At 35.5% G+C, this 18,327-nt stretch overlaps 1 protein-coding gene across 10 annotated transcripts in view; it reads left to right on the top strand.

Moving 5' to 3' along the window:
• ATOSA (atos homolog A) overlaps positions 1 to 18,327 on the top strand; it is a 111,780-nt gene that overhangs the window by 22,772 nt on the left and 70,681 nt on the right. The window contains exon 1 of one of the 10 annotated variants that reach the window (XM_054452469.2): positions 1,882 to 1,913. The exons of 6 other annotated variants lie outside the window; for them this stretch is intronic. In XM_054452469.2, the coding sequence (XP_054308444.1) occupies positions 1,907 to 1,913 (7 nt within the window). In that variant the 5' untranslated portion in view covers positions 1,882 to 1,906. Of the gene's footprint in view, positions 1 to 1,881; positions 1,914 to 2,457; positions 4,623 to 18,327 lie in introns of those variants that run through there. 3 more of the 10 variants (XR_010123956.1, XM_063652625.1, XM_054452462.2) reach the window with 3 other exon arrangements.

Genomic DNA, 18,327 nt, shown 5'->3' with positions numbered 1-18,327 from the left:
TAGGTACTTTTTAGCATTTTAATTTTAAGAATGTGTTTAACTCTTAAAACAGTATATTTGGGTTGCTGTTTGGCCATTTGGTTTATTTGTACCTTGTTACAATGAATGCAAGTCAGTGGGTAATCGTTGCAGCAAATATGATTGCTAGGAATCTCATGTAAGTGAAAGTCAATATAATGTATGGCTTAATTTATCCCTGAACTGACCTAACATCACATTTTGTTTTTTAATAAAAACTGGTTTAATGATATGATAAATTTCTCTATTTTCCACAACTGTTAATAATGTTATATTTTAACTATTGCTTAGTCTTCATTACAAATTATTCAGCTGTTAAATGTGTTGTTCGATGTGACATTATTTAAAAACTTTAAAAAAAAATCAGCGTCACAGAAATCTTTCTTTGATCAAGAGTTGTCTCATTCCCATTGTTATTAATACAGTATACAACTAATGTATGCTAATGTATTGCTGTTATTTGTGTGTGTGCGTGTGTATGTATGCAGACATATGATCACATCATGTAGACCTGATGTCTGCAAAGGGAAAGAGGAAACTTCAAATTAAGAGCCAAGTACTGACCTAGGTGGTTTGTAGCACTTAGAGAAATGATTATTCCCACTTTTCAAATAAAGAAATAGATTCAGACAGGTTAAATAATTTGGTAAAAAGAGATTGAATTTGTGGCTTTCCTCCATTATGTCTTGCTGCTTTAAGGGGTCTTTCCAATCATGAGGTTGGATTTTGTGCAAACGTGTTTACACTGCCACATCTGAACATTATCCCCTATCTCTCAAAGACTATTAGGAATAGAAATATCCTATATGTGTAGCACATTGCTACTTTGAAAATAATTTTATCCTGTCCTATTTGATCCTTACAACATACCAACATTGCAGACAAAGAATGAGGAATTTCAAAGAAGTGCTTAAGATCAAAAAGCTGATCAGAGGTAGGATTTGGGCCAGAACCCACATCGGTGGTCCCTAGTTCAGTGTCCTTTTCGACCTCCTTTCACTTTCTCTGGATTAGGTGATCTGTGATCATGAAGTAGTGAAGTTTTACAGATTGAACCTTTAATCGTTGTCTTTGTGATCACACTACAGCTACAAAACAGCTATCTGTTTGCAGTCAAATCCTATTTTTCCATGTTACAAGCAGTGTATTAATGGTAATTTTGAGGTATAATGAGGCTGTAGTTGTGGTTATTGAATGACTAATACATGGAAAATGCTTACATGAGATTTCTGTATTTAAACTTTATTTTTGTGTAATGCCATATTTGCCTTATGGCAAATATGTAAGTAACATATGTAAGAAATTGTTAGGGAAAGGATACTAGTGGTTAAGAGCACACATATTAGATTTAGGAAGACATTAAGTTTGAATCCTTGCTTTACCCACTTGGTTCTAGTTACTTGGGCAAGTAACAAGCCAGTTTTAATCTGTGGGGATAACAACTACCTGAGGATCAGAGAAGAGTAGGTAAAGAGATTAGATTAGCATCATGCCTGGCCCATGGCCCAGTAGGTAGTGGCTATTTAATATATATATATAAAAAATACATATAGTTAGTAATTATTTAATATGTGTATATGTGTAGTAGCCATTTAAACATTACCTTTGAAGGGTTCTTTTTTCTATCTGCAATAATTTTTTTGTTTAGAAAGTCTCAAAGATAGCATGTTATCTCTTAAAGTATCTTACTATCGGTAGATCTCAATTATTTCTGCTAACAGAAAACATAGATGATCTGAAATAGTTATTTGAAATTTTCCCATTTTATATTTGGAAAATATAGTTTTGTTTTTAAAACTTTTGTAAAAGATCTACTATCCTCTTTGTTTCCCTACAGGAGCATGGTATGTTTCCTGAACTGTCCATTTAGAGAACATACTTAACGACCATGCTAGGTGGGTTCCAGAGGAGCAGGGGAAGGAGGGTTGTTGTGGTTGGGGATTGAGAATTGAGAATCTGGGACTAACACTTGTGCAGAATTTCATGTTATTCAGATTCTTAGTTTGTAGTCTTGAGATTTACAAAGTAGATAATGTGCCATCATTTTATAGCATACTCATTATTTAGTTTTGTGTACCAAGATGAGCAAACTGGGGAAAAGCAAACTTTTTTCAAAAATGTATGAAGTGCTGTTCTGAAATTTATTGGAAAACTAGCAGCATAGAGGGGAGCATTTCACTAAAATTCTGTCTCAGTTGGATTTAAGTTTTTAAGGTGGCACATCTATTTGGAGTGTCTTTTATCATTTATAATTACATGTTGTGACTAAATACATTTAATGTTTTTTCTGTAAATTCTCTTTTTATATGATATCAATAGATTTATATTATAGATATCTGATATCACTACCTTTTAATTTTAAAGTTTAAGGATTATAACTGAAAAGAATTATTCCAAAACAACCCTGGGATTATATATTATAGGAGATAGGAAAAGATTAATTTTGAAATATAAATTTATTAATCCAAAAAATTTTTAAATTTGATTTCCTTTGACTTCTAGTTGTGACTTGTAAATTTTAGATCTAACTTCCTTATTTAAACAATGAAGATGGTCAAATAAGATGTTCTACTTGCACTAGTCACCTCCCATGATTGTGAAATCAAATCAAATATTGTATAAAATATAAATGGGGCATGGTGCTAGGTAAACAATTAAGTAGACATAGTACCTACCTTTAAAGCATTTACAGTGTGATGGAGGAGACTGTCATTAAACCAGTCATTTTGTAAACAGTCTTTCTACATTCTGTGCAGTAAGTGTTAAGGAAAAAGTACAGTGGGCCTGTGACTAGTCGTGGATTAGGAAGTTGTACAGGTGAGGAAACTGAAGCTCATAATGGTATAATAATCTTATATGTGGTCTCACTGTTAGTAAATGGCAGATTCATGTTTTGAACACAGGTTGGCCTACCTCCAAAATCCTTGCTGTCTCTACCGTGCCATTCTTTCTCTGAGTCACCTACCTCAGGCTTATTGTGTTTCCAAACACGTCTTGTTATTTCTCGGGGGGCTTAGCAGCTTTCCCTCTGGCTAAATGTGGAGCCAGTGATCAGATTCTTTAATGAGATTTCTTTAAAGCAATAAACCTCTTCCGGGTTGTATTTCTTCTGTACTATAGAATCCAGGAATCCTAGAAGCTTCTTCAGGGGTAGAAATCTTGTGGATTCTGGGTCTGATATGAAATTGCATGCTATTTGTGGCTTCTCACTTAAAAATAGCCTCATAGTGCTCATGGGGCACTTTAGTAACTCCAACATTTCCATCAGACTCCACTCCCTAACCACCAAGACACTCAGGATAAACAAAGATCTGAGTAATAAATGGCATGCTTCTGCTGCGGCCTCAGCCTACTCCCACAAACCTTTCCTGTATGGAAATCTTAGAGCCACCACTGATAATGCATTTTATAGGAAGAATGCAAATTCCATTGCTTTAAACGTTTGAAAACCACCATCCTAGTTGATGTGACGTTCAGGGGAAATATTTCTAAAATGAGAAATTTTTATAATTCATCACATCTGTTCATCCCCTACTACCTTCATTGATTCTCCCAAACAACTTTGTAAGCTGGGGAGGGATTTTTGCTGTTAAAGTTTGTGGAGACAGTATGAACTGGTAAACTGAAGCCCAGTACTTGAAACCTGAAAAAAAGTCTATACTTTTATATCTCTGGGTAATTTTATTATAACAAAAAGTAAATGAATTTAAGCTAAATGTCATTGTTCTATGTATCCTGAGACATTTTACCATAAATACCTAGTTAAATCTTGTATTGTCAGAGATTACTAAGTAACTGATAATTTTTCCTTTCTGAATCTTTTTCTAGTCAGTCTGGTAACCTGTTTCTTTAGCCCTCTTAAAAGGTACTGCATGCATTTGAGGAGAGACCATTTCAGGACCTATCCCATTTTAAATATGTAACAGGTTGTGCTTTTCTAGGAATTTGTGAAGTTTGTTGTAAAATACTTTATCTAAAGTTCCAGGTATATGAAGGTCGATGCTTTATTCTGATTGTTGTAAATTTTTGTATTTACACATTTTCAGAGGGTTTCACTTGGTAGAACCTGATTTAATTTAGATGTGAAGTAATTGATTCCCTCCACAACCCTTCTTTGTCTTCAGTTTTATGTGAATCACTAACTGAAATAAATTTTTGTCTTACGAATTTCTCTGTTTTAAAAGCAACTAAAGAAACACATTTTAGGGGCTAACGCTAGAATACTTTGCCATTATCAGTCTACTGTTCTTTCAAGTTGCCTAAACACAGCTGAGTTTGTAAGACGAGCAAAGAAAACATGACAGTGCTGCCAAGTAGACAGGAAGCTGTAGTGGACCTAGCGAGCAGGGGAGGTTGAGCACACCCTCTGTCCAATCAGCTGTGAGTACTGTTGCTATGTGCGCTCTTACTCTGCTGCCTTTGTGAAAAACCTTACACGGAGGGAAGCGGAATCAGCACCCAACGCTGAACATTTGTTTTAACCGCTGCAGACATCTGGATCCCTCAGTTACTGATAGTATAGCTATTGATAGCCAGAAGGCAACTTCTTTTATACAAGGATTCCAGTATGGTTTTCAGTGGAAACAAAGGGCTTCACAGAGAAGGTGTGTAGTGAAGTGTTTTTAACGGCTTTATTTTTAAGCTTCCAATTTTCTGTAGCTGTTTACCAGTTGGTTGTGGGGCTTGCTTTGCATGGATTTTTAATAAATAGGTCTAGGAAAATTATCTCACTTTGAAAACCATTGAACTTAGAGAATTTTCTTTAGCTTCATATAGCCTATTTTCTTTGAACAGCAGTACTGAAGAGATTATTAAAATGCTGAACTGAACAATGAGTAGGAAGAAAAGAAACCAAATACAATGTGCTCACTTTAATGGGGAAAAAATGTGATAGAAATGAGAATACAGGGAAGAGAATGTGCATTAGCCAGAAGCATTAACTGTATGTGGGGGCAGGAGGTATTTTTTCAATTAAAGCTGTTAAGACAAATGTATTTTAAATAAGCTGCATATTTTTAGTTGAATTCATGTTTCTGAATTTGACAAAGATTGTCAGAATTTAACTAAGTGAGATTTTTGGCATAGTTTAAGGAATTGGTGTGCCAAAATCTTTTTATAAAGCGTTTCTGAAAATCCTACCTCAAATTGTGCAATCTCTTAATTATTTAATGCATTGACTAGTTCTGTGCAGTTCAGATAAAGCGTTATAATTCAACTGCAAAGTCAGTGTAGTGTTCTATTAAACATCCATATAGAAAACTGAAGAATAAAGGATTTTGAAGACAACATACAAGTTTAAACTAGAATTTTAAAATTGAAGTAGGCCCACTAAATGTAATAATTGCATATCTGACTTAGTTAATACTTCAAATATAGTCAAATCTTATTGAACTATACTAATATATGTGATAATTGAACAGAGTATGGGTTACCATTTGTTTATATAGGATCTGGAAAAATTGGTCTGTTCGACAGATTATAGGAAAGTTTTGAAGTGTTTTAATAAACAAAAGGTCTTTTTGTATCTTTCTCAAATACTGTGAAATTAAAGTTTACATATGTGATTTACCTAATGATTCTTTTAATTAAAGCAGAGCAGACTGATTAGCATATTGCCCATTTTACGAACAATCCGTATTGAGCTAATAACCAGTTTTTCCTTTGCTTTTTCGTTTTACATGGCTAAGTGGCCTTTAGTTCACTCAGTGATGTATGTCTAATGAGTAAAGTTAGTATAAGCTCAGAGTTAATATTAGGGCTTTGTTATCTCTACAAACTATATAGTTTGGAATAGGATGGGTTTTGTTGTTGTTCTTTTCAAAAAATACCTGTCATTAGGAAGTCTTAACAATCAGTGTTAGCATTTCTGGTAAGGAGAGATATTTCTTTTCTTTAAAGAGAACTCAAAATATTATCCCATGCATTTGTGCCCTTTGCTGATCTTTGTAACAATACTATGTGTATAATATTTGTATTAAAAAGATTTCTAATAATTGGTGAAAATTTACAAAATAGTCCTTAAAGATTAAAAAAATGTTTTACATAGACCTGCATGTGGCTGAAGTTTAAAATGCTGGCATTTCTTAGACTTTCAAGTTTGTAAGGTGCAGCCAAAAACTTGAATTTGATAGAAGTTATAAAAATTATAGCAAAATAAAGTTATATTATTTGGACTTGGTGGCCTCCACAATATAAAGCATTCACTTCAAGAAGAGCAGCTGTGTGTAGAAGGGGTAGGGGTATGAGAGGGAGTTTGGAGTGAGAGGCAGACACAGGCAGAGAGGACTCAAGTTTGTTAAATATGACTAACCACATGAAAGTCAATCTAGCAATTTTCATTTTTTGAGCTGTAACTCTTATCAATTACTAATTTTATTTTCTAATTATAGAACCATAAAAACCAAAATTTTGTTTAAATTGATTTGCTACCCATTTTATGTTGGTTTATTTCATAAAAATTAATAGAGCCTCCAAGAGAAATTTCTCATTCATATGCTGCAAAAGATGGGGGAACATGAAATTGTAAGAAAGTTGAGTGTACTGCTGTGTCACACACAGGCTTTGCCATTGTGTTCAGGAGGAATATTATTGGCAGAATTCCAGACATTATTCCTGGGCTTAGCACCTAAAAATGTTTTATATACTGGAGCATCTGAAAGTTCCTATTCAGTAGCAGAACTTCAGAGTAATTGAGGTTTATAATCTGGTCAGTTATAATAACATTGCTAGCATATTTCAATTTTTTGGATTTGTCTATTATTTGACAATATAATTTTTATTGTCTTTGTCTATGTCAGATCTTTAAATTGGCTATTGTTTTGTGCTTATGGAAAAATACTTTAATTCTCAAAAACAGTGATTTCTTTTTTGTTTTTGCCTCTTTATAAGGAATAGCAAATAGAAGTGCTAGTATTTACTAGGTGCAGTGATTGCTACAGTTGGTTTTAAGTAAAACAGATTGTTTTTGATTATTTTGAAATCAGGTAATAATATACAATGCTGTTTTGTTTACAGTTCTTTAAAAAAATATGTAACTTAAAAACTCAGATTGGGAAGGGGTAACAATCTGAGTTTTTCTTTTTCTCTGAGTGTTCTGTGAAAATCTTTTTTTAAATCGTTCCTACTTCAGGTATTATCACAAATGTTTGATTTCTATATGTATGCCTTAAGCGATATATGACACATGTTTTCCTTGACTCTTCCTTGCAGAAATTTCATTACTTGTTCATAATTTGAATCCAAGAAATATTTGCTTTTCATAGTCAGCAGGGCCAAAAATTTGGTCTTGACAACTTTTTGTCAGGCATTTTCACATATCGACAGTGTTTTTGCCTAACTATATTGCTTTTGCAAGTATATAGTAAATTTTTTTTTAATCTTCAGATGTTATAGTATCAAAAAATCAAAGACCTAAGTTTTAAAAATATAATTGTTTGCGGTATTACTTGAATCTATTATATAATCCTTTGTGATGAGGCTCAGTTATAAAAGTGACAGCATGAGGACTATTGAGAAACTGGAAATATCTTTCTGTTCTTTTCTTCACTGGATTCCTCAGTTTTACTCACTGAAAGACTTCTGGACATCATAGGACTTGAAGAGAAGGTTTATAATAAGCCCAGGGACAGTAAAATTATAAATTTGAGGAAGTAGTCAAGATAGAGTATAAAAAGTAATCACCTCCTAAGGCTCATACACGGTTGGGCCTCAGATTTTGCTATAAGCTTCCTGTCATCTGTCATATGAGAGGGATGCTGTGTGAATCAGTTACGTATATTCCTGTTCTTTAACATTGCTAAATTTTTACCATTAAAATTTATGTTGGTTTCTGTTTTCTTAATATTTTGAAGGTGTTTTGTTTTTTGAGGTTCAAATTTTGGGTGGTGGGTACAAACATACAGTTAGAAGAAATTGTTGTGTCATTCAATAATATGATAGGAAATTATAGTTAATAATTATTGTATATTTCAAAATACCTAGAAGAGAAGAATTGTAATGTTCCCAGCACAAAGAAAATATAAATGTTTGAGGTGATGGATATTCCAATTACCCTGATTTGATCATTACACATCATATACATGTGTTAAAATATCACATGTACCCCCAAAAATACATACAACTGTGGTATATCAATAAATAAAAAGGAGAAACAATTTTGGGTGGATTGCCTGTATAATTTATTATTTAGCTGTGTAATATTGGGCATAGTTTCACCTTCTGGGCCTTAGTATCCCCCTCGGTGTCATGAGATTTTAGGATGATTGTGGGATTTAAATGAAAGAATATGCGAAACTACTTAGATTCATTACTACTTATTAATTAGTTATTATAATAAAATGTGAGATTGTATTATAACTTTCCTTTTCTTTAAAGTTATTCTACATTAAAAATGTGAATATGTTGAGTTTTCTCAGTATTTTGAGAATTTTAAGCATAGTTTTTTAGAGCTTTCCCTAAGATACACTTCTAGGTTTCTCAATTTCCTAAGGTACTTCATTAACTGGAAAGCCATGGAGATACGGGGATTGGGGCAGAAAAAGAAGGCAGTGTTCATGGGTAAGTGCATGGCTAAATATATGAAGAAAGATAATAGTCAGTAGTGGTAAGGAAAGAATGAGTAAAATGAGAAGAGACATAGAAGGCAAAAGAAACATTTGTTCTGTTTGTAGTGTTTTGATAACATATTCATACAGTTTGATTATTGTAGTCTTATTTTGTTTCTGTTGTGTGTGTATGTACACTCATGTGTGTGCTAACACCCCCAGATTTCCCCCACCCCTCTGACCCCTGCAAATGCTGAGCTGATTGACTAGACTTGCTAAATCCCTTGGTGATTTATTTACTGGGAGGTAACTTGTTTCTGACTTTTCTTTTGAATTCCTCAGCTAGAACTGAGCTAAAGGTGACATTGTAATTGCCTTCCATATTAATGACAAGGGACAAGCCAGCTGCCTGGAAGGCAGAAATTAAATATCATCACAGATACGAGTGTAATTGTCTTGAAATATTAAAATTTAAGACTAAAAATCTAATTGTGTTGTGAAAACTCAAACTTCAAAGCCAAAATGCTCTTTTGTCATTTTCATAAGTACACAAAATTTCAGCTTCTTTCAACTGACCACAGTATTTTCATTGCTTTGAGCTGACATACGTTATTTTGGGAGAGAGGTTTAATCTGGTTTCCATTCTATTTTTCACATTTTCATCAAGGGTAAAATTTTTGTGATTTTTTTTTTTACATAAACTAATTTAGCCCTCCAATTTGCTGGAAGGTGCAGGTTAGCTTAATGAAAGAGAATACACAAATGTAAAACAAAACAAAAAGTATTTTCCAAGTATACTCCATTTTATCACTGTCATTGAGTCCAGTAATATTAACCAATTAGCTTCTGCATTGGGCCCAGAGACTACTTGCAGTTGACAAAAGGGGAGGAGAACCCTTTTAAAAATAGGTATCCTAATTTTAACTGACTACATTGCATTGGTGTATATGTTTTTGGGTAATGCATACTTACCTTAAATCGCTTCTCTCAAAAATATCCAGTAGAAAAAGAATGATTGCTGTATGTCAGCATCTTCTACTGACCCTTTTGAGAATGTGCTGAATGCCATCAACCCCCTTGCTAGGGGGAAAAACACATCTATGTTTATGTACACATAATTTTGTGGAAAATACCAAAGAGGATCATAAATTGCCTTAGGTTAAGAACTTTTTTTAACATAATTTGTTTATAGTCAGAGTATAAAAGCATTAATATTTAAAAATTGAGGCTTAAAACGGACTGGATGCGACTTTCAGAATATGTATGCAAGCAAAGTGTCACATGGTTTTTTTTTTTCCGCTTCAAGGGATATGGTAAAATGTTCCCATGTGTGCTCCATACATTAGTACCCTTGTAGATGGGTTTGCCCTGGACAGTACCCAGTATTCCTTTGCAGACTCCTACGTTCTAGATGGGCTTCTAATAGAAAACCTAGCACAAAAGGACCAGCCTGGAATGAGGTGTTCAGGTCTTCAGAACCTACATGCCACATCTCTGAGTTGTAGACTGAGATTAGAGAAGACCTAATGACACCTCCTTTGGCCTTAGACTGCCACCAGGAATCTCTTCCAGAAATCATTCTGCACAAGAAATGACAGGTCCACTGCTATGAATGTCACCCAGTTCTTCTTTGTTCAAGAGAATCAAGCAGAACTGATCTGTGTGTGCCCAAGTTTCTCACCTCTTAATTAAAAAGACCTCTGTCTTCCGTCCACTTTTTATTTCTCCAGGAGTTTTAGATTTCACACATAGACACATTCAGTGGGAAATAGGATGTTGAGAGTACAACCATTCATATGGTTGGGAGAAGGAGGTTGAAAGGACAATGTATTTTGGGGGACCAACCTATGCTGTAACCATTTTCCCATGAGGTAAAAATGTAAGACTAAACTAGGTTAAGTTTAAGGATAATTTTGGAAAGTCATGTGCCATTTATCTAGGATTAATGAAGCTGGGGAAAAAAAACCAGCACTGGGACAGTGGATTGTTGCCTTTTTAACACAGAATATTCTTATGAGAGTATAGCTAAACCTAGAATTTGGTTTTGAGAGACAGGAGTTTGTTTCCTTTTGTTACAATGTTTTCTCAGATCTTTGTCTCAGAGTTCTCCCTGTATGAGGTGTGGAGTGATAACACCATATAATCAGGAATATTCCCATAAAGGATAGTGAAAAGGACAATATTTTCTACTTGAGTCTTCAGGCCCTGAAACTATGATGAATTGTGTCTGATGGTTTACACAGAGCACAGAGAAATGAAATTGAATAGGATTAGTGCAGGTAAGACAGAAATGAATTGAGGAAACCAGTAAGTTTTCTCGATAACACTGACTAGTTCTAAGTCATACATTTTAAATATCATACCCACTGGGAGCTTTCTCTTATGTCCAAGATTGAGTTCCCTCCTAAATATTCCCATAGCACCTTGATCTACTCCTATTTTGTTTATCTTTTTAAAAATTATTTATTTATTTATTTATTTATTTATTTATTTGAGATGGAGTCTTGCTTTGTCGCCCAGGCTGGAGTGCAGTGGCATAGCGTGATCTTGGCTCACTTCAGCCTCCGCCTCCCAGGTTCAGGCAATCCTACCGCCTCAGCCTCCCAAGTAGCTGGGATTACAAGCATGTGCCTCCATGCCCAGCTAATTTTTGTATTTTTGGTAGAGACAGGGTTTCACCATGTTCGCCAGGCTGGCCTTGAACTCCTGACATCAAGTGATGCGCCCGCCTCGGCCTCCTAGAGTGCTGGGATTACAGGCATGAGCCACTGTGCCTGACCTCATTTATCACATCACCATGAATTAGGCTTATCTGTGTTCTCTCCATACAACTGCCCCCTACTAGAAGTTAGCAACAATAGCTTATTCTCCCATTGCCTCTGGAGAAGAGCTGAATCTCAGACAGTTTTTAACACATAAACATCAAATACTTCTTTTTTCTACTCTTCTAGCCTTTCAAATTACTTAGAATTTAGTTTTCTTTGTATAGCTTGAGTTGGCCTCAACTGCTCACATAAGCATTCAATAGGTTGCTGTGATCAATCTATAATCCTTTAAATGGCTGTTGAGGCCTAGAAATTCTAATAATCAATACAGAAATTAGAACTCAAAGTGTTCTCTCCTTTTATTTTTTATTTTTGACAGTTTTTGCCCTTGATGTAGAGATTTAGTGATTGCCTAATCATTTTAAACAAATGTTTCCTTATCTCATTTAAGAGAATTACATTGATAAGATAGAAAAACAATTGGCAATTAAAATATGAAATCCAAGAGAAGAATAAAGTAATAGTTACCTGGGAAGGGTAACAATTAGCTTTCATCACTTTAACCAGAAATAAGCTGAAACTGAGAAGAAAACAAAATACAGTGAAACATTAAACATCCATTTGAGTGCCTACCTGTTCATGTCAAGCACTGTGCTAAGCAATGGTAGTTGGTCTTAATTCTCATAAAGCTCAAATAATGACTTAATTTTATTTGTGCTAAATTCTAAGAAGGAAAAGTATAAGGTGTCATAGGCTCTTCTAACAATGATAAAAAGCCATGAAAGAGGGTAATAGGATCAGATGAGATGGATGTAATGAAGAATTATGTATGTAAGCTGAAACAGAGATCATCTGATTGTTTCTTACCCTAATTTTTTAATCTGAAGAATCAGATGAAGAGGTAAAGTTAAATTTTTCCTCCATAAGAATAGAAATTAAGTTAGAAAATGTAGTCCAGGCGCAGTGACTCATGACTGAAATCCCAGCACTTTGGGAGGCCGAGGTTGGAGGATTGCTTGAGGCCAGGAGTTCAAAACCAGCCTGGCAACATAGAAAGACCATCTCTCCAAAAATTTAAAAAAAAAAAAAATTGCCTTTCACAAAAGCAACAAACATCTAATTTTTGAATAAACTTAACAGATATATTTTCAGGAACTTTATAAAGATTTTTAAACTCTACCAAATAATATTTTTAAAGACTTTCATATATGGCGAGATTTAAACCTTTAAAATACAGGGGGTTTTTTTGTTTGTTTGTTTGTTTGTTTTGAGACTGAATCTCCCTCTGTTGCCCAGGCTGGAGTGCAGTGGCGTGATCTCGGCTCACTGCAACCTCTGCCTCCCGGGTTCAAGTGATTCTCCTGCCTCAGCCTCCTGAGAAGCTGGGATTACAGGCGCACGCCACCACACCCAGCTAATTTTTGTATTTTCAGTAGAGACGGGGTTTCACCATGTTGGTCAAGCTGGTCTCAGACTCCTGACCTTGTGATCTGGCTGCCTCGGCCTCTCAAAGTGTTGGGATTACTGGCGTGATCCACTGCGCCCGGCTAAAATACAGTTTTTAAAAAGTTAGTTTCAAAAAAGAAAAAAGAGTTCAAGGCCGGGTACTGTGGCTCACACCTGTAAGTCCAGCACTTTGTGAGGCAGGAGGATCGCTTGAGCCCAGGAGTTCAAGACCAGTCTGGGCAACATAGTGAGATGCTGTCTCTACAAAAAAAAAAAAAAAAAAAAAAAAGTCAGGCATGGTGGTGCATGCCTGTAGTCCCAGCTACTCAGGAGGCTGAGGCGGGAGGATCCCTTGAGTACAGGAGTTCAAGGCTGCAGTGAGGTATGATTGTGCCACTGTACTCCAGCCTGGGCTACAGAGCAAGATGCTGGGTCAATTTTTTTTAAAAGTTCAAGTGTTTTTTGAGTCACTAGCTATAATTTTTGGGAACCACCGTTAAATCTGAAGATTGGAAAAGCAGAAAGCATGTTAAGAGACCTGGAATATTCTCCTAATGCATGAAGTATGAATCACTTTCTGACCATAAAGTTTTTTCATGGTACGTCTTTATAAGGCCTGCTATGAGGGGAGTTCTGGAAACAGGAGGAATTCTAGTGATTTAGTGGAATACAGAGGGTGGGGCATCTTGTGGTGGCCCTCGGAGAGAATGAGTTTGGCAGGTGTGATGGGAGCATAAAAGGGAGTGATGGAAAGTGAGGTTAAAAAAGGTAGATAGGGACTGTGTGTGGAGGCTCACACCAGTAATCCCAGCAGTTTGGGAGGCCAAGGCGGGAAGATGGTTTGAGCCCAGTAGTTTGAAGTTACGGTGAGCTATGATCAAACTAAACTGTAGCCTGGGTGACAGAGTGAGACCTTGTCTCTAAAAAATAAATAGGATCTTTTTTTCACCCGTCTCTCATTACTCCCCTTTATGCATCCAGTGTTCTGGCCTGTCTTGGAATGGTGAGGAGTCAGATATGGGAGGTTGCTGAAATAGCAGTCAGACTTTAACATTGATGGCTTATTGGGAATAAGTGAGAGAGAGGAGGCGTAAGTGATTCTAAGATTTCAAGTCACAAAAAGCAAAACAGCTACAGTTGGAACAAGTTTTGTACTCTGGCCAACACCCTCATGATTATTTTTAGTTTGTGGCAGGCTAGATGTAAGAGATAGTCTGTGCTTGTGGCCAAACTGATACTAACAATAAATGGAATTGTAGTATTTTGTAATTTCAAAATTTGGCTTAAGTAGAATTAGATAATTGGAATTGGAAGGGGCCATCTAGTTTCACATACCTTCATTTTACATGTGAGTTTGCTGAGGCTCACAGAGTTTGACTTTTCCCAGGGTCTCAGGGCTAGTTTATTACAAAGATGAAATTAGAATCCAGGTCTTCTGGCTTCTAGTGCAGCAATTTTCATACTTTTTGCAAGTTGCTTAGCCTTATTTTCATTTGATTTTTGTCTTATTGAGAGATCTGTGAATTTCAGGATATATTACAATTATAAATGCTGATCTTTAAGATCTGCTATTTAGCTATCAAAATCTAGGGGAAAGATCCAAGTTAAATACAGAATTTAAACAGATTGGCAAATTTATCTTCTAAATAGAGGATTTCGGAATAACACAAAATAAATAATTGCTTGATCATAATAGCTGTGCTTAGTTGACTACAGTTCTCATTGTGTGAGAATCGGCTGAACTAAAACTAGTTTAGTTTAGAATATTTAGAAATATTCTATATTTGGCTGCCTGAAGTTAATGATAATGACCACAGAGTCATCCAATAAAACATTAACTAAAATGTTACTTTATTGTTAAATCCCACTACTTGATTGTTATCTTTATCAAAGGATACTGCCTTTGGCAGAGTTACTATTTCAAAGAGGAAACAGAGCAATATGAAACTTACTTTGTGGGGAAAAAAATCAGAAGATGTGTCGTTTCTGTTCTTACCAACGTTGTAGCAAGGTGATATATTTATAACTGCCATTTACAATTATAATTTTCCATCTCAAATCATTGATCTTCCTATATTTGCACAGAGAGTAGTGAATGAATCCGCTCATACAGTTACAAGGGTGGCATTGCCTGCCTCCTTCAACTAGCTGAATGACTGAAGGAACTGGTGGGTATTCTTTCTTGATGTGATTACATCATCTCATTTTCTTTTTGGCAAGCTATCATTCTCATACACTTCTGGTCCATCACCCCCTTTTTTAGAGTTGACAGTTTTCTCCTTTCGTGGAACATGGTCTACCCTCCGCATCATTGCTCCTTCAGATGATAAGCTTCTCTTGGGCTGATCAAGATGGGAGCAGTGGAAAGGAAGAGAAAGACCCCATAGCACTGTAGGGGGGCTCTTGGTTACTATTCACACAGAGAGTGAAGTCAAACAACTTTCAGCTCAGTGCCTTTTGGCAGCCTTTCTCGTAAAATATCCAGTGTTAATTCATCCCATTTTTTACAATACAGGTTTACTTTAACCAATCTTTATTAAACATATATTTTGATGGAAGTATTTTTACTTTGATTAATGTACAAACCGTTTGACTAGAAATATGTAAGCATAAGTTATGAATGCAGTTCTTATGAACGCCTGTACCTGTAGCTGTTTTATTTTTTCTTCAAATAAGCGGTTTGTGATAAATGGTTTCATTCTCCAAGACTGCATGTCTTTTCAAAAGAAGCTTAAAAGAACTGCAATAAACATGGGAGTACAGGTATCTCTTTGACATACTGATTTCATTTCCTTTGAATATATATTAAATAATGGGATGCTGGATCATATGGTAGTCCTTTTTTTAATTTTTTGGTGAAACTTCATAGTGTTTTCCATAATGGCTATACTATTTGATCATTATATAATGTATAAATACATTGAAACATCACACTGTTACCCCCATAAATATGTATAATTATGTCAGTTATAAATAAAAATTTAAAAGAAACTGAAAATCATTCAAATAGTTTGCTCACTTTGTTTTCAGATCTAGTAGTATATATTGCATTTAAATCAAAATCTGATGAAACTGATAATTTTAGGATAATCATATTTAGTTTATTTTAAAATGTACATAGTCTACATTTTAAATCTCTGATATAAGATTGCTGCTTTTTTTTTTTTTTTTTTTTTTTTATGAGACTGAGTCTTGCTCTGTTGCTCAGGCTGGAGTTCAGTGGCAGGATCTCGACTCACTGCAACCTCCGCCTCCCAGGTTCAACCAATTGTCATGCTTCAGCCTCCCAAGTAGCTGGGGTTACATTACAGGTGCCCACCACCACACCCAGCTAATTTTTGTATTTTTAGTAGAGACTGGTTTTCACCATGTTGGCCAGGCTGTTCTTGAACTCCTAACCTCAACCTACCAAAGTGCTGGGATTACAGGTGTGAGCCACCTCACCTGGCCCACACTATAGTTTAATTGGAAGCTTTTTTGTTAGTAAAAGATAAAAGAGTAATATGTGTTAAAATTGACACTTTAGATTTGATTAGTTAACAATAGTAATTGTACATGAATGACTATTACATATACAGTGGGCCTATTCTTGGAAGTACAGTGTGATGGTTAATATGTGGACTTTGGGCAAGTATCTTAACTTTTACTGTATTCTTAGTATTTTATGAAGATTAAATAAGAAAAAATATTCATCGGCCAGGCGCGGAGGCTCACACCTGTAATCCTAGCACTTTGGGAAGCTGAGGCCGGCAGATCATGAGATGAGGAGTTCAGGACCAGCCTGGCCAACATGGTGAAACCCTGTCTCTACTAAAAATACCAAAAAAAAAAAAAATTAGCTGGGTATGGTGGTGGGTGCCTGTAATCCTAGCTACTTGGGAGGCTGAGGCAGGAGAACCGCTTAAACCCAGAAGGTGGAGGTTGCAGTGAGCCGAGATTGTGCCATTGCACTCCAGCCTGGGCCACAAGACCAAGACTTTGTCTAAAAAAAAATAAATAAATATTCATCACAGAATCTGGCATATAGTAAGAGCCTAAGAAGTATTAGCCATTATTATAACATTGTAACAGTGTTAAAACTGCATGATTGATCCACAGGCACAAACCAGAAAGCAATTGCCAGCAGTCTTGAATGTAAATGAAATAATTCACTGTCTTTTCAGCTATTTTCTATAGCTAAGACCTTTTATAAACAGAAACCTGACTGGCACTAAATTGCTGTTTCCCAGACTGTTGTATTTATAGAATGCTAAAAGCCGTCATTATACAATATATTTTACTACTCATTAGATACTCTTATTCTGGCATATCTCTAAAATATAGAAACCTGATATAAATATTCAGTAGTCTAGTCCAGGGAAATTTTATTCAAGAAACTCAGCACCAGAGGTTATATGAGAAACAAGGTTATTGTCAGTAGACTTTGAGATTGTCAGTTACTATGAGAACTGTGCTTCCCTTAACCACTTAACAGTTTTTTTGCATGTAATACAAGTTCAGGAACAGATGATATTATAGAATTAGCACTTATCCCTTCTAGTAACTAATCTAGCCTGATTTTCAGGCCTGAAGACTTGTAAGTATATTCATACTTATCAGATAGTAAAATACTTAATATAAAAGATAAACTTTTAAGCCTATTCGGGTGGACTTCTTTTTTTTTTTTTTTTTTTTTTTTCTCTTGGGACAGTAAAGACTCATCTGAGCTTTGATACTTTCTTTTTTTGCTTGAAGTCACTTTCAAGTCACTTTCTCCAGTAATTTTTGTTTTTTCTTCATAATCTATGCTTCCCAAGGGAGGCTTCTTAAATATGATTTTAGAGTAAGTGAATAAATTATTTTCATTTTTTATTTTTTAAAACTGCACAAAATAAGTATATGTTTTTTCTGGCCTTTATAGGAAGTAATTTTTTAAAATTAGCAATAAGATTTTTTTTTAGAGCAGTTTTATGTTCACAGCAAAACCCTGCAGAACTTTCCCGTATATCCGCTGTTTCCACACGCACACAACCTTCCTGTTAGTGATACCACCCACCCCAGTGGTACTTTTTTTTTTTTTTTTTTTTTTTTTTTTTTTTTTTTTTTTTTTTTTTAGGCAGAGTCTAAATAAGGCGACTGTGTCGCCCAGGCTGGAGTGCAGTGGTGCGATCTTGGCTCACTGCAACCTCCGCCTCCTGGTTCAAGTGATTCTCCTTCCTCTGCCTCCCAAGTAGCTGGGATTACAGGTGCTCACCACCATGCCCCATGCCCAGCTAATTTTTGTATTTTTAGTAGAGACGGGGTTTCACCCTGTTGGCCAAGCTGGTCTCAAACTCTTGACCTGAGGTATCTGCCCGCCTCAGCCTCCCAAAGTGCTGGGAGCCACTGTGCCCAGCCCACAGTAGTACTCTTTTTTACACCATCACCCAAAGTCCATAGTTTATGTTAGGGTTCACTCTTGGTGAATAGGATATGTATTTTTTCTGGCATGTTATAGAAGGTAAGCATTTTTAAATATATAGATGTTTCCTAAATAAATAATTTGAAAAGTGGCATATTCTTCAATTCTTGTCTAC

Source organism: Pongo pygmaeus, chromosome 16, assembly GCF_028885625.2.
Source record: "Pongo pygmaeus isolate AG05252 chromosome 16, NHGRI_mPonPyg2-v2.0_pri, whole genome shotgun sequence".
Taxonomy (NCBI): Eukaryota; Metazoa; Chordata; class Mammalia; order Primates; family Hominidae; genus Pongo; species Pongo pygmaeus.
Note: the sequence above shows the minus strand (reverse complement) of the source record. Positions and strands in the feature narration are given on the sequence as shown.